This window comes from Aulonocara sp. 'chitande type north' Nkhata Bay, linkage group LG3 (genome assembly GCF_057382095.1).
Source record: "Aulonocara sp. 'chitande type north' Nkhata Bay isolate Kocher_YH1m ecotype deep benthic linkage group LG3, A_spYH_male_GT1.1, whole genome shotgun sequence".
Taxonomy (NCBI): Eukaryota; Metazoa; Chordata; class Actinopteri; order Cichliformes; family Cichlidae; genus Aulonocara; species Aulonocara sp. 'chitande type north' Nkhata Bay.
The window spans coordinates 59,297,654-59,311,615 of record NC_141346.1 but is presented as its reverse complement, the minus strand read 5'-3'; the positions used below and the strand labels follow the sequence as shown (position 1 = coordinate 59,311,615).

At 43.0% G+C, this 13,962-nt stretch overlaps 2 protein-coding genes across 2 annotated transcripts; both read right to left on the bottom strand.

The window, feature by feature from the left end:
- Nucleotides 1-781: 781 nt before the first annotated feature.
- Nucleotides 782-5,264, bottom strand: LOC147336343 (uncharacterized). Its single transcript, XM_086287671.1, has 7 exons — nucleotides 5,225-5,264; nucleotides 2,569-2,641; nucleotides 2,354-2,468; nucleotides 1,890-1,991; nucleotides 1,346-1,513; nucleotides 1,061-1,220; nucleotides 782-836 (listed from the first exon to the last, which is right to left on the bottom strand). Exons 1-7 carry the CDS (start codon nucleotides 5,251-5,253, stop codon nucleotides 782-784), a joined length of 702 nt encoding a protein of 233 aa, XP_086143797.1. The 5' UTR covers nucleotides 5,254-5,264.
- Nucleotides 5,265-6,832: 1,568 nt separating this feature from the next.
- On the bottom strand, nucleotides 6,833-11,805 carry LOC147336342 (uncharacterized). Its single transcript, XM_086286180.1, has 10 exons — nucleotides 11,755-11,805; nucleotides 11,338-11,662; nucleotides 10,917-11,031; nucleotides 8,459-8,537; nucleotides 8,100-8,217; nucleotides 7,940-8,008; nucleotides 7,533-7,776; nucleotides 7,402-7,461; nucleotides 7,230-7,278; nucleotides 6,833-6,874 (listed from the first exon to the last, which is right to left on the bottom strand). The coding sequence occupies exons 1-10, from the start codon at nucleotides 11,803-11,805 to the stop codon at nucleotides 6,833-6,835; spliced, it is 1,152 nt and encodes a 383-aa protein (XP_086142306.1).
- Between the last annotated feature and the right edge of the window lie 2,157 nt (nucleotides 11,806-13,962).

Here is a 13,962-nt window from a genome sequence, read left to right as displayed (position 1 = left end):
ATGACATGCAAGTTGAAAATGTGATTTAACAAGTGACTATGCATTGATATAAACCTGTGAAATATATTAACATCAGGAGGGAAATGTTAGAGATTTTCTACATTATACATTGTAACCAAATCTCTATAAAACAATATAATCAAGTAAGCCTTATATTTTAACCAAGTAAGCCTTATATTTTAACCAAGTATGCCTTATATTTTGTGTGTTCATATATTTTCACATAACCAAGCCTATTGTTGAAGAATCACCTAACCAAGTCTATTGTTAAAGGAAAACTGATGCATTCCTTACCTAAGTGTCTGAGATGTTTGACAGCATGATATAATGATGCATTCTTTTCCTATAGTGTCTGTGATGTCAGATAAAGCATGATATACTTCTGTATTTTTATCCCAGTGTGTGAAAGATCAGATAAGTTGATTTAATGTTTAACCTCTTCCCTGACTGTTAAAAAGAGGAAGTACTATGTAACCCATTTTTGCCTTATAAATAAAGCAAGCGAGCCTGTGCTCGGTGTGTTTTGTCTTCTCAGAGACATTCACCCGTGTGGGTGTCTTCTCAGAGACATTCACCCATGCGCACGTTTTCTAATTACACTCTGAGTCGGTCTGCAGTTGTCTCATTTCTCTTACTTGTGTTTGAACAAATGTCTACCCCTGACAGTCTGGAATGTCCTCCTCCTCCTCCGAGTCCATTTCCAGGAGTGGTTGGTGGCTGAGGATTCTCTTGTACACGTCCTTTACTTTGAGCGTTTCAGCTTTCAGTTCACTTTGTTGTTTTAAACCAGGCTATGGAGTCCTTTCTGTGCATCCTCCGACATGCCAACAAGGAGGCTGTAAAAACAACAAAACTATTAAATATAAGTAAAACAAAGAAACAAACAAACCTCACCTCATAAACACAAGGAATTAGGATCATGTGATTAAACTTTTTTTTAAGGGAGAAGGCAGTGTTAGCTAGCAACCCAGATATAGGTAAAAGGTCCAGTAAGACTTTAGCATCTGCTATTATTTTCAATCAATTCATCACCAAATGTATAAATAAATAAAAGATGTGCTTACAGTCTGAGGAGATTGTCCCCAACACCACAGATCGCATTCGCAACACTGTCCAGTGATGCTGCATCTCCCTGCAAAGGATCATCTCCTCCTCTCTCAGGCGCCTCACAGCCATCACCTTCTCAAAGACCTTTCTCTTTGTCCGGAGGTCAGCAGCAGCTACAGTTTAACAGCATCAGATGGGAAAACATAGCAGCATATTATGATTCAAGAACAAAACATTCAACTGCTGCTCAGATACTGGGAGTTTGTTTAAAAAGGATATTTAGAAATCAAGAGCTTACGTTCACTTGTGCTCTGCCAGGGCCAAACGTCGCTCTGCATGAGGGCATCACTGGATACGATTTGCTTTGTTGGTTCAGCGAGCTTGTTGTAGTCGTTAACAGCAGCCGCCAAGCGTTTCTTCTCATCTAAGATGACCTTGCGAATTCTGTGTCGCCTCTTGTTGCTATCTGTAAATAATCATAAAAAGGAACACCTTCACATAATGCATATATTTAAATTTTAATCTACACTCATCAATTTGTTTGCTAGAACAAATCACATCCAGCTTAAACAAACCTGGATCTGATTTTATTCTGTTTACAAAGTAATAATAATAATAATAATGGATTGGATTTATATAGCGCTTTACAATGCCACTATTCATTCACTCTCGCATTCACACACTGGTGGAGGCAAGCTACGGTTGTAGCCACAGCTGCCCTGGGGCAGACTGACAGAAGCGAGGCTGCCATATCACGCCATCGGCCCCTCTGGCCAACACCAAAGTAGTACAAGCTGTACTAACTGAGCATCAAACGGTCCATTTCAAAGAAACTGTGACACCATTTTGTCTGTAAAGACTTTGTGTTCGCACTCTGATGATGACGACAAGCTCCTCTACTCGTGCCTGCAACGCTCCAAGGCTGCCATCAGTTTGATCCGTTTCTAAGTGAGAGGAATATTAATCAGAACACAGGATGAGTAACAGTCACCAAACTACAGTGGACTCTGTAATCACTGACTTGATGATATTCATCATAAGACATCTGGAGCCTTCATGTGCTGCATTATCATGAGATAACAAGTATGTTGGTGTTCAGCTTTATAAAACCAACTAGTACGACATCTCTTCAACCCAGGTCCAATCCAATTTGATCAAACGCAACAACTCTGCCATCAATTCTGCTTTTACAAGGCTTATTTTTCCTTGTTTGTTGACACTGTCAGAAAGATCTTAACTCTAAGTTCTTTAATGAGGCCATGGTGGGTCCTGTTGTTATACATGAGTGCATTATATTGAGACTCACCTTCAGCCCATTGCTGCACATCGGCCACCCATTGCTGCAGCGTGTCATCATCCACACCCAGCTCATTTCTGCTCGCATTCAGGCTCTCCACTTGTTCTCTAAGGATCCTTATGATCTAAGAATACATTAATAAATGTCATTCATATGGACATTTTTAGAGTACTGGTGTTTTCCCCCATTACCACACACATTAAAATGGGTGTTGAAAAAATGACCTTTAGATATCTCTGGCTCAAAGTGCGGCCCAGTTGTTCCACTTTCCTTTTGTTCCAGCCCAAAGCCAGGAGGCTCAGTGACAGGGGATTTCTTTAAATCACCCTGTAGTTCTTCAGCTAAGACACCTGAGTTAGAAAACACAAACACTGCAGTTGTCTTTACACGCGTGGGCAGTGACGCACACTCTGCGATCTGCGTCTCATCACTGCCTGCGCTCTTTATTTATACATGTCTGTATATCTGTGTGTGTGTGTGTGTGTGTGTGCGTGCGTGCATGCGTGCATGCTTGCGTGCATGTGTGTGTGTGTGTGTGTGTGTACAAATAGCTTCTTATTCTAAGAACTCTGAGCTGAGGTTCCCCTTTTTCTAATTCTGTATGTTCTTACAAAAAGGGGAAGCTGTCAGTTGTTTGTCACACAAAAGTACATGTCAAAAGTCACGTAGACGTTTGCTTAGCGGTTAAATAAAAGAATACATTTTATGAAGCTGATCACATTATATAAAAACAATATTCTTTTGACATTCCCTCCTGTTGAACAGAAAAATGAAATATACAAGTCATCAGTAAGTAACTACATAATTGGTTGCACTTCATCTTCATCTTACAAATAGGAAAAGAAGTCTTCATGATCTTCATCGGTTTGGGTACATCTGCATATGCTGTGAGTGATAAACTTATCATCTGTGAAATTACAGCTTTTAAACAAGGAATAACACAGGTAAAGAAAAGCAAAACAAAATAAAATTCCAACACCGATCAACAGTCTCTATGGCATCTGAAGCCATGTTTAAAGAATGTACATTATCTGGTATGTAGGTGCAACACAGGGTGTTGAATAAGACACACAATTCTCCTTTCTCAGCCAGGATCATGTCCAGTGCTACACGATGTTGCATTACAGCAATTCTGAGAGCGTTTCTTCCTGGATGAGGATGTTGATGTTGATGTGCAGTTTACACAAGTCACTCTGAAGGTGTGATCAGAGATCAGAATTGGTGCACATGTTCCAGTGTGTTTCCCACATATGGTTGGGTATGTTGATGCGCTCGGCATGTGTGAGCAGACTTAGCAGTCTTTCTCTGTGGTCCTGTTAAGCACGTATCTGTATCAGGCATTTTTCATCCACGGATAGATGTAGTCTTGTGTCATGTCCATTAGATGTGAGTTGTCATGTGTCCATCTCTTATCTCGGCTTGTGTATGGGTTTCTGCCGTCTTCCAGGTCGGATAGTCTGATGAATAGAGCCGTTGCCAGTAGTAAGACGCCACTCATCACCTGAGAACACCTCATGCTTGAGGTTGGTTTCACCCAAATGTATCAGTAAGCCTAAAGTTGGTCAGTGGCTGGAGAGAATGAGAGTACGAGCTGAGCTCAATCAGCACTCCTCCCTCGCCACTGGACCTACTGACACCTGGTGAAACACCCCTTACACTTGTGAATCTCTGCTGGTCTGGGCTTCAAGCTCTACTTTCTTGCAGTGGCTCTGATGAATCCAAGATGGTCTCTCTGCAATTTTACAGCTGTGGGTGTAGTCAATAACACTCGATAGGGACCCTCCCAGCGAGGCAAGCTCCAATTCCTCCTCTGGAGCACCCGTATTAGGACCCAATCGCTTGGTTTCAACCTGCAAGAGACTGGAGAAGAGTCGTACGGCAGTTTATTGTTCAAAACAATATCCTTATTTTCTAGTAGTTTTGCCATCCATTCTGCAAGAGTTGTTTCTCTGACGGATTTGTCTGGAGTTTCACTTATCACTGGTAGTGGAAAAGGCCTACCATGAACAACCTCGAATGGTGTAAGTTTTTGAGAGCCTTGTGTTAATCTCATCCACATTTTTACTTCCATGCATTTTTATGTATTCATGTTAATTTTTAGTGTGTGTAAGCTGTTTCTTCATTGCCTTGGTATGCTATAATCAGGTTTAATTCATGCATCTTTTCACTGAGTTCTGATTCAAACTATCTCACTTCTGATTCTTTCCAAAAATAATTTCACATGTAACAATTTGTGTATGTGTGTTTTCTATTTTTTGTTTACCTCTTTGTTGTGATCTGGTGGACATCTCTAAACCATTATAAGTTCAGGCTTCAAATTCAACCCAATTATACCCTATAGTCACTCGAACTCCTCTGGGCTTCACCTCTCGCTGGTCCTTTTTCCTTCACAGTGTCCTGTGTGGCCTTCAAATCTCCAACAACACAGTCTGTTTCTTCTCTGTTTCTTTTCAGTATTTGCCTTTTAGATTAAGTCCCAGCTTGGCAAAACATCACATTCAGTGCCTTCAAACAGTCATGTCACACTGTCCTTACCAGCCTGCAGTTCACCCTACATGTTTTCATCACGTGGTTTCTTCTATGCTGCTGCTGGTGTCGTCAGTCGTCGTCAGTGTTAATGGTTCAGTTGCACTGTCTTTTTGTCAACGATGTTCTGTTGGTCTTCATCAGGAGATTAACTGTCCTTCGAGCTTCTTCTCGGGATCGGGACAAAGTGGGAGGTCAAGCTGTAAAATTTTAAGACAAAATCTGGCCTGTTTCCCCAATTCTGTTAATCTATCCTTTTGCCGCTGTACTCAAGATTCCAGGTTGAGAGAAGTCCACCTGTATTGACACACTAAAGCATACAATTAATATCCTTTTCATTTCTTTTCTTAAAACCTCCATTTGCTTCTTTTGACAGTCAGCATGTCTGTTCGCCCTGCATTTCAGTTAGTATACAAATAAGAATGAATGAGCAGGAGACTGAGTGGAATCTCACACAGACACACACCTGCTTTAGACATGTACTTCGTTGTGATGGCCGCCCTAGACAGGAAACTGTTTCCTTGTTCCACCTCTTCTCCAACTGTAGAACCGGCCCCATCCTGAAACGCACCTCCCCATTTGATCTATAGAAAGGAGGTCACAATACATGACTGCTGAATTCATTCAACCTTATAACAAAATGTCTTACACGTATCCAAGACTACAAGCTGCAGTATACCTCGCACATCCAAGTGTGAGCTTTTGCATGCATGACGGAGAGAAAAGGACGCATTGACAAGAGGTTCCTCAGCTCAGGGCACTGCTGAGCCACGCTGGTTAAATATGGAAAATATTTACAGGCCACATCGGAGCAAAGGAACATAATATGTCCTGGGACGCTAGCTGCAGACTTCCTCTGGAGAAAAAGGGGGTAAGCAAAGATCTCCCCTCGAAACATGTCCAATGCAGCTAAGAGGACTAACAGCAAACAAACAGCTCTTTCCATGCCCTCTTCATCCAACTTCCCAGTGGACTTTTTGCTCGACTCCTTTGCTGCAGTCCAAGATGAAGATCCACACAACCCTTTCCCTGGGACCTACACACTCAAAGACACGACGTGATTACGCCCTATCAGGGACAAACTTTTTAACACTAATGCAAAAGAATTAGCTGAATTAGCCTTAAGTCACGTTCACAAACACTTCATAAAAACCATGTTTTTATTTTTTTAAATACACATGGTGACAAAATGAAGTATGCATTAAGATAAAGTCAAGTAAATAGTATTACGACAACACCAAGAGAAAAACAAAATAAATATCCACCCATCCAAATATGTATCCACACACACACGTATGAGTATATGGTTATGGCGTTAACGTCATTTTAACAAGATTAATGCTGACAGCACTGATATATATGTGTATCTTACATCATTTGTGTGTCTCTGGATGTATTTCACAAACTCAGCAACTTCCTCATCTTTCTCAATGAAGTCACCTTCAAAGTTCCCCTGCTCTGAAGTGCTGAATGAACACAGTGACAGTTGTTTGAAAAGAAACATCTAAATACAATTTTTGTACAAATCCATATTTGATTTATGTCCACAATGCATAACGTACCTTGAATTTGATTGAAAGCGATAAAGCTTGCGGTTTCCATCAACTGAGACGGCGAGCATGTCTGGAGTGCAGGCAGGGCAGCTAAAGCATGGCTCCTTGCACATCCTGTCCACCTCAAACTTTACAGCACTCCACTCCAAGAAACTTTTACTGAAGGCATCAGCTGATATTCGGCCAGTCTTTTAAGTAGAGGACAAACAACAGAATATTCAAGGACAGTCATCATAAACATTGATTTGCACAATTTCCTTAAACTTGACAAATTTAGAAACTCACCCTTCCAAAATGGGCTGTTCTTTCGTCCAGCACTTTGACAAACGCCTTAAGTGACATCCCTGCTGCAGCTTCTTAATGTCATAGAAAGACTGAAAGACATCCATTGAAAACAGGGTGCAGAAATTTAAGGTGCCAGGCCAATATCCACCACCCTGGAAGTCCTTAACTGAGGGGGACCACATTAGGTCACAGCTGGTGCAGCTCACCACTGGCAGTGCAAGGTTATAACGGCCTTTAGGAAGGATTAGGAGAAATCCAGTCATGGCTCAACAAAGACATTCATTTGTTTCATGTTGTGAAGATTTCATGTTGTTTTCAAAGCGGTCTGGTAAATCCAAATGACCTTTGACAGGTGCCCACATATACTGCGGGCCGAGGGTAATTCAAAACAATGTAGCAATGTACTATTTGCACTAAAACCTGCAAACACATCTATTGTGTATGTAGTGTGTGACAAAAGAGCAACTTACCATTTATGGTTACAAGAGCCACAATTGCACCGGGTGAAACCTCAACGTTACCTGCTGGGCAGTCACACACAGTCTGGCCTTTGCACAGGCAACAGCCGAACTAACAGTAAAACACACAATATATACAAAAAGAATTGGAAATTAAATTATACACAATAAATATACAATAACAGCACACACTCATAGTACATAGCAAGAAATGCATAGGACTTAAAAACCGTACCTATTGGCCTGTGAAACTCTGATGAAGGCTGCAAAAACCCTCCTGTTACTGCCTCTCTGCTGTGCAAGACAAAGCGTGTGTGAACTGCAATATCACAGTCAGCACAAAGGAATGGAAGAGGCAGGCAGTCCAGACACCTCACAACTACTTGTTTGCCACACTGACACACACGGTGTGACTGTGGATCCAGAGTAGCTAACATATTGTCTATAAGACGAGGCCTGGCCTCTTTCCACTTTAGCAAGGACACCATGTTTCTGATCTCCCAGTGAGTAGCAGCTGACTCAGACGACGTCTCACAAGTCATGGCTGTGTCCTCTTCTCCATCCTCCAACACCTGAAGGAGCTCCTGACGAAGCACCTCAGTTCCACACACTAACAGAAACAAAAAAATAAAGAAAGGAAGAAACTCTTCCACAAAGTGAAAAACACTCTAGGCAGTATGTTTCTTAGGACTGCACAAAAGCCCTGCCTAACTCAACTATAACAACAAATATAAAAGTAAAGGAATCACAATATATACAAGAAGGTAAAGTACCTTTTGTTGGGTTGACACTGGCAACATAACTAGGTTCTTCACGTGGACATTGATGCTGATTTGCAGACACTGGGGGGAAAAAGAGATTGAAGAATATTTACTTACTGAAATTCTTTGGTGAAAACAAGTTGTGAGATAAAATCAATGGTTGTGAGAACACTGACCACGTGGCAACTAGTACTTCGACTGGATGATGGTCTTTGAGGAATAAAATCTCCCTGTCTGTCACGTTTTTTCCAGCGCACTGGTCTTGGCTGAGGTTCACTCTGTGCATCATTCTACGCAATTAACAAGAAAAAATGCAACACCTAAAATACAGTCTATGATTAAAGCAAAGATTATCAAACATCTTAAATTAACCAACTTAATTTCACATAAACTTACATACACATATATAAAATTTTTAAAAAAATATATATATATATCAAATAATATAACGTTTACTACGTACAATAAATTAGACAAGTGTGTTCCCTCTTTAACAATTGTTTCCACTACATCGCATTAAAAAAATGTTACCCGCATGTCTTGAAGGAGTTCGTCAGCAGCTTGACGCTCTTCCTCTAGCTCGGGATCCTCTGAATCACTCATTTTCAAACTAAAGAGCAAAGAGATTTTTGCAGAACTCAGTGACATAAACAGATAACTAACGCAATTCAAATGATTTTCTGTTAGGGTTCCTGGGTCGGTGACTCAGTGTTTTGTGTTTTTGGTTATTTGATTTTGTTATTTCATTATATTCTAGCTTTGCTTTTCGGGTTTTTCTTAGTTAAGGTCCTCTGAGTGGGGTTTGGTTAGAGTTTAGTGTTTTGGTTTTCTGTCTGTGTTCCTTTGTTGCTGTCGTCCTTGTCTGCTGTATTTCCACGTCCAGTCAGTGTTTGTGTCTGCCCTGGTCCCACGTCTCTGTTCCCTCTGTAGTGCCTGCATGTGAGTCTGTGTCTTTGTTCAGTCTGTGTTCTGTGTTTCCTGTTTTTCTTTGAAGGTCTCTGTCTTACCTCAGTGTGTTCAGTTTACGCTTCTTTGGTCTCGTCAGTTCTGATTTGTCCCAGCTGTGTTTCCCTCCTGTTATTCATTCCCTGATTGCTCCCTCTGTGTATTTAAGCCCTGTGTTTCTCTTAGTGATGGCCAAATGAAGCTTTCCGAAGCATTGAAGCTTGTATTGAAAAACGGTTCATTACTCGAAGCTTTTCAACACAGTCCTCTCTGGTGACATCTGGTGGCCAAAAATACGAAGAGCAGCTTGAATCCACAAAATAAAACCAACTGCTTCATTACGATTGCCTACTCTACAGAGTGGAGTTTTGTCTGATATTGGGCCGCCGTTGTGTTGCTTTGAACGTGTATTTTTTGGTGGTTAAAAAAATGTGTTTTATTTGTTTAATAAATAGTTTTGACCAGTAAACTCTCCTTGTTATGCACCGTGGTGTGGTCTTTCTTTGCTTGTGACTTCTTGATGTTGGTAAATACAATAATTGAAAAATACCACGTTACATATAATATATACATATAATAATGTACAACACATTATGGAGTATGCTTCTGCTCTGAGGTCCTGCCTCCATGCACTTATGCAATTAATCGCTAGACAGGTGTATTTATAAATAATATTATATTAGGGAAATTTTCCCAGACATATTTTTGACCTGGGGGTAGAATTGATTGTGAAATGGAAAAGGAAAATGCTTATGAACTTGCTTATGAACTTGCAAATTAAAAACATGATGCATTTAAGGTAACCCTTTCTCATTTTTATTTAAGAAGAGAATTTGTTCCACTATGCGATGGCCGAACCTGTTCCTTTTCGTGGAGATAATTTCTCCTGCCTTAAGGAAAATCCCTTCACATGGCACAGAAGAGGCTGGAGTGCAGAGAAACTGGTAGAGATGCAGTTATACAGTCTACCTGGGCCCCACAAACTATCAGCTAAAGAGAATAAAGAAATTCAATTGCTGCACATTTGGCAGAATAACATTTTCAGATTAATTAAACAATAATATATATATTTTTACAACATTACATGTAAAGAATCAAGTGGAAGTTTTTCTAAAGTTATTTAATGATATTTATATTATGGAAGCAGATCTTTGACATTTTACCTTTTTCCCGTTTTCAGATATAATAAACACGCACAAAACAAAAGCAAACGGCCAGAACACAAAGCTGGAAAACCCACCCAACTGACCAAAATCAACTCAAAATTCTCCCACACAACAGAACCTCCTCTATTCCTCGCTGGCTCCAAATCTCTCAGTGGAATGATCAGTGGTTCGCTGTCACCATCAAAACACTCCACAAATCCCGTGAATGATTCGCTTCCTTATAAACCATTGAATCAGACACCGAAGCAGTTAGGTTCTAAATGAAGCTTCGGACGTCCCCGATCACGTGACTCTGGCCAAACGAATCAAGCTTCGATACAGTGCTTCTGAAGCAGTGTGTTGATTTTTTTGACACACGCACCGGAGCTTCAGCTTCAAGCGGGCCATCACTAGTTTCTGCCGGTGTTAGTTTATTTTGAGTTTCTTTTCCAGTTATGTTATGTTTGAGTTCAGCATTAAAGCTGTTTGGTTTAAGTTTCTCTCTGGAGTCTGCATCTTGGGTCCTATTCCTGTCCGCACACAGCCGTCACCTAACAGAAGATCGCGACCAGAACATGGACCCCGCAGACTCTTTTTTTCCTCGGAGTACAACACTGAGATGGAGCGGATGGTGAGCCTGCTTGACCGCATCGCCCAGTCCCCTGATTTAAGGACCATGGCAGTGGGGCTGAGTGCGGTGGAGGCCATCATTTGCTTTAACCCCCGGCTTAGCCAGTTTGCTAAGGACACTAAGTTGGACGACACCATTACTGCCTGGAGAGAGCAAGTCAAGGCTGGTGAGCTTGCTCTCTCACTCTCTACATCTTCCCCACCGTTACCCCAGGACAACACACACTCTCCTTCTGTCTCAACATTGCCACCGACTTCCTCTCCCCCACCAGCTGGGGTCTCGTTCACCTGCCTTTTTCCTGGCAGCTCTGTGGTCAGAGGATGAGGAGGAGGTCTCTTTTTCTCCACTGGTTCCTGTTTCCTCATCCCGAAGGAAATGGCGTTCTGGCCGCCGCCACAACAGAACTGTTGAGCATTCTGACATCACACCCACTTCATCTGTTCTGCAAACTGGTTCTGCTGGAGGGTCCGAGGGGCCCGTTCAGCCTCCTGTCTCCGCTGGAGGGTCCGAGGAACCGCTTCAGCCGTCTCTTCCTGCTGGAGGACCCGAGGGGCCCGTTCAGCCACCTGTCTCCGCTGGAGGGTCCGAGGGGCCCGTTCAGCCACCTGTCTCCGCTGGAGGGTCCGAGGGGCCCGTTCAGCTTCACGCCGCATCAGCTGGAGGGCCCGAGGAGCCCGTCCAGCCGCCACCTGCGGCTGCCTCTCCGTCGTCTGGTCCAGCTCCGGCCTGTGCTTCGCCTGGTCCAGCCTCTTCCGGGTCTTCGTCCTCGCCTGGTCCGGCCCCGTCCTCGCCTGGTCCGGCCCCGTCCTCGCCTGGTCTGGCCCCGTCGCCTGTGGCTGCCACGCCACCGTCTGGTCTGTCTGGTCCCGCCTCGTCTGGTCCGTCTGGTCCCGCCTCGTCTGGTCCTGGGCCCCCGTCGCACGCCCTTGGTGGGTTGGTTTTGGTTTTGTCTTTCAGGGTTTTTGGGCGTCTGGAATCCGCCCTTGAAGGGGGGGCTCTGTCATGATCCTGGGTCTATTGAGTTTTAGTTTATGTTTAAAAGCCCTTCAGGTTTTCTAGGTTCATTTGTTACCATGCCTAGGTGGTTCTAGTTCTTATTAATTCACCCTCACGTTTCCAACACTTGTTAAGTCTCCCCGGCTCTTCATGTGTTTCATGTCTGTGTCTTACGTTGTCAAGTTCAGGTTGTCATGTCTGTGTCTCATTATGTTTCCTGTTTTATTGTGAAGAGGTCTGGTGTTTCTGGGTTCATCGTGTTCAGTTTTACTCTTCCACTGTGACGTCGTTATGTTCATGTGTCAGCTGTTTCCCCATGTGTTGCCACTTTCCTCATTATCCTCCTGTGTCTATTTAGTCCGTGTGCTTTCAGTCATTCTTTGTCAGGTCGTCTGCTCATCCATGTCTCATCTCCAGGTATCTCTGTCAGTTCACTATGCTTAAGGTTTTTCATGTTTAGTTTTAGTTCACCCAGTTTAGGTTAGTGTTTAGTGTTCACCAATGCCCTACTGTTTGTACTCTCGTTGCTAGCCTCAATAAACGGCTTGTTTTTGTTAATCCACGCCACGTTTTGGTCAGCGTTTGAGTCCTCTTTTGCAACACATACAGTCTGCCCCAGCCAGACTGTGACAGTACGACCTGACCCTACTATGGACTCAGCAGACCGCGAGCTCTATGAGCGTCGGGAGGCAGCCTTCGCCCAACTGGAGGAAGAGCTCCGCTGGAAGCCGTGGCGTGCCCCCGACTACGAGCGCATTTTCCACGGGACTCGGCTAGCTCTCAGAGGTCCCAAGAGCTGCCGAAAGTCCCCGCCTGTTGCTCTGCCTGCATCCAAGCCTCGCCCGCTTCAGGTGGGAGTCCTCCGTGTGGCTTCAGGTGCTCACGCTCCAGCCTCGGTGTCACCGTTCTGTGCAACAGAGGCTCAATCGCCCGCCGCCATAAACTGGACATTGCTGAGCAGCTCACGGTGGTGAGTGACAATGACTCCTATTCTCAAGTCCTGTCTGACATTAAAAGTAACAGCCTCACCTCTGATCCGTGGGGAACTTCCCTTATGGATGATGACATGGACTGGGAAAAGTTATTTTGCTTTGCTCCCTCTGAACAGGGTGAGATCGGAAACCTAAACTGGGTAAACTAACAACACAAACCAGAAATGAAGATGCAGGGAGACCGAGGGGAAACAACACAGACGAACCAGCAACTACTAAGACAGAAAACACAACTTAAATACACTCAGAGAACAAAGGGAGATTACACACAGGTGGGAAACACAGCTGGTAAGCTATTAAGACTCGACTGTACACTGTGTTCGTGTTTTCAATAAGCTCCGTTGGAGCAGCCTTTCAATGCCTCTCTCTTTCTCTCACTAGCAAAGTTGACCCAGACAACAAAGTAAAGCTGTTTTTCGGCTACGAGCCCGACACGAACCCGACGTATTAGTCAGAGGTCCCTTTACTACGGTTCAGAGCCACGGACCTTCAGTATTAGTAATAAATCACACAGCAATAGTACATTCATGTAGTTGTAAAAAGCATGATAATATATTAAGTAATCCAAAGTATTCAGAATATGTTACTCTCATTGAGTAACGTAACGGAATACGTTACAGAATACATTTTGGGGCATGTATTCTGTAATCTGTAGTGGAAAACATTTTAAAAGTAACCTTCCCAACACTGGATGAACATGGAGTGAAGCTATGTAATATTCAGCCAAAATGCGGGCTGTGTGTGGTTCCAATTGTGTTAATCTATCATTTTGCTCCAGCCGCTGTGCTTGTGGAGGACATTGATCCAGTTCCGTAGCCACCTGTATTAACACACTTAAAACATTTTCATCATTCTCATCACTGATTGAACAACACATCTCTCTCCGGTTTTTGAATTCTCCTTTTTTAAAAACAGAAAGTGAGATTGTAGTCTTTCTTGACTGAGAAACACAAAACCTTTTTCCTATTATTATTTTTCATCTACAATGTTACGTCCCTCTGCAGCCTCTAATCTGCTCGGTGTGTTCAGCTGGTGCTAATTGACCACACCTAGTCAGGTGTGGATAAAAGCATACCTGAGGCAAGCGTCCAGGGAGCTCACTTGTCTTTGCCTTGGTGGCATCAGCCATTTTAGCCAACCTGGTTTTCCATTTTAAGATAAAAACCTCTTCTCACCCATACTCTGGTATTCATCTCCTTTTTTTATGTTGTGGCTTTTGAGCCGGGTCGTAATATAAGCGGGGGCTCGTCTGGGATATTTAGACATTTTAGTGGAGATTGAATATAATATTATTTATAGTTATTATCAGTTTTTATCAGTCGTAAC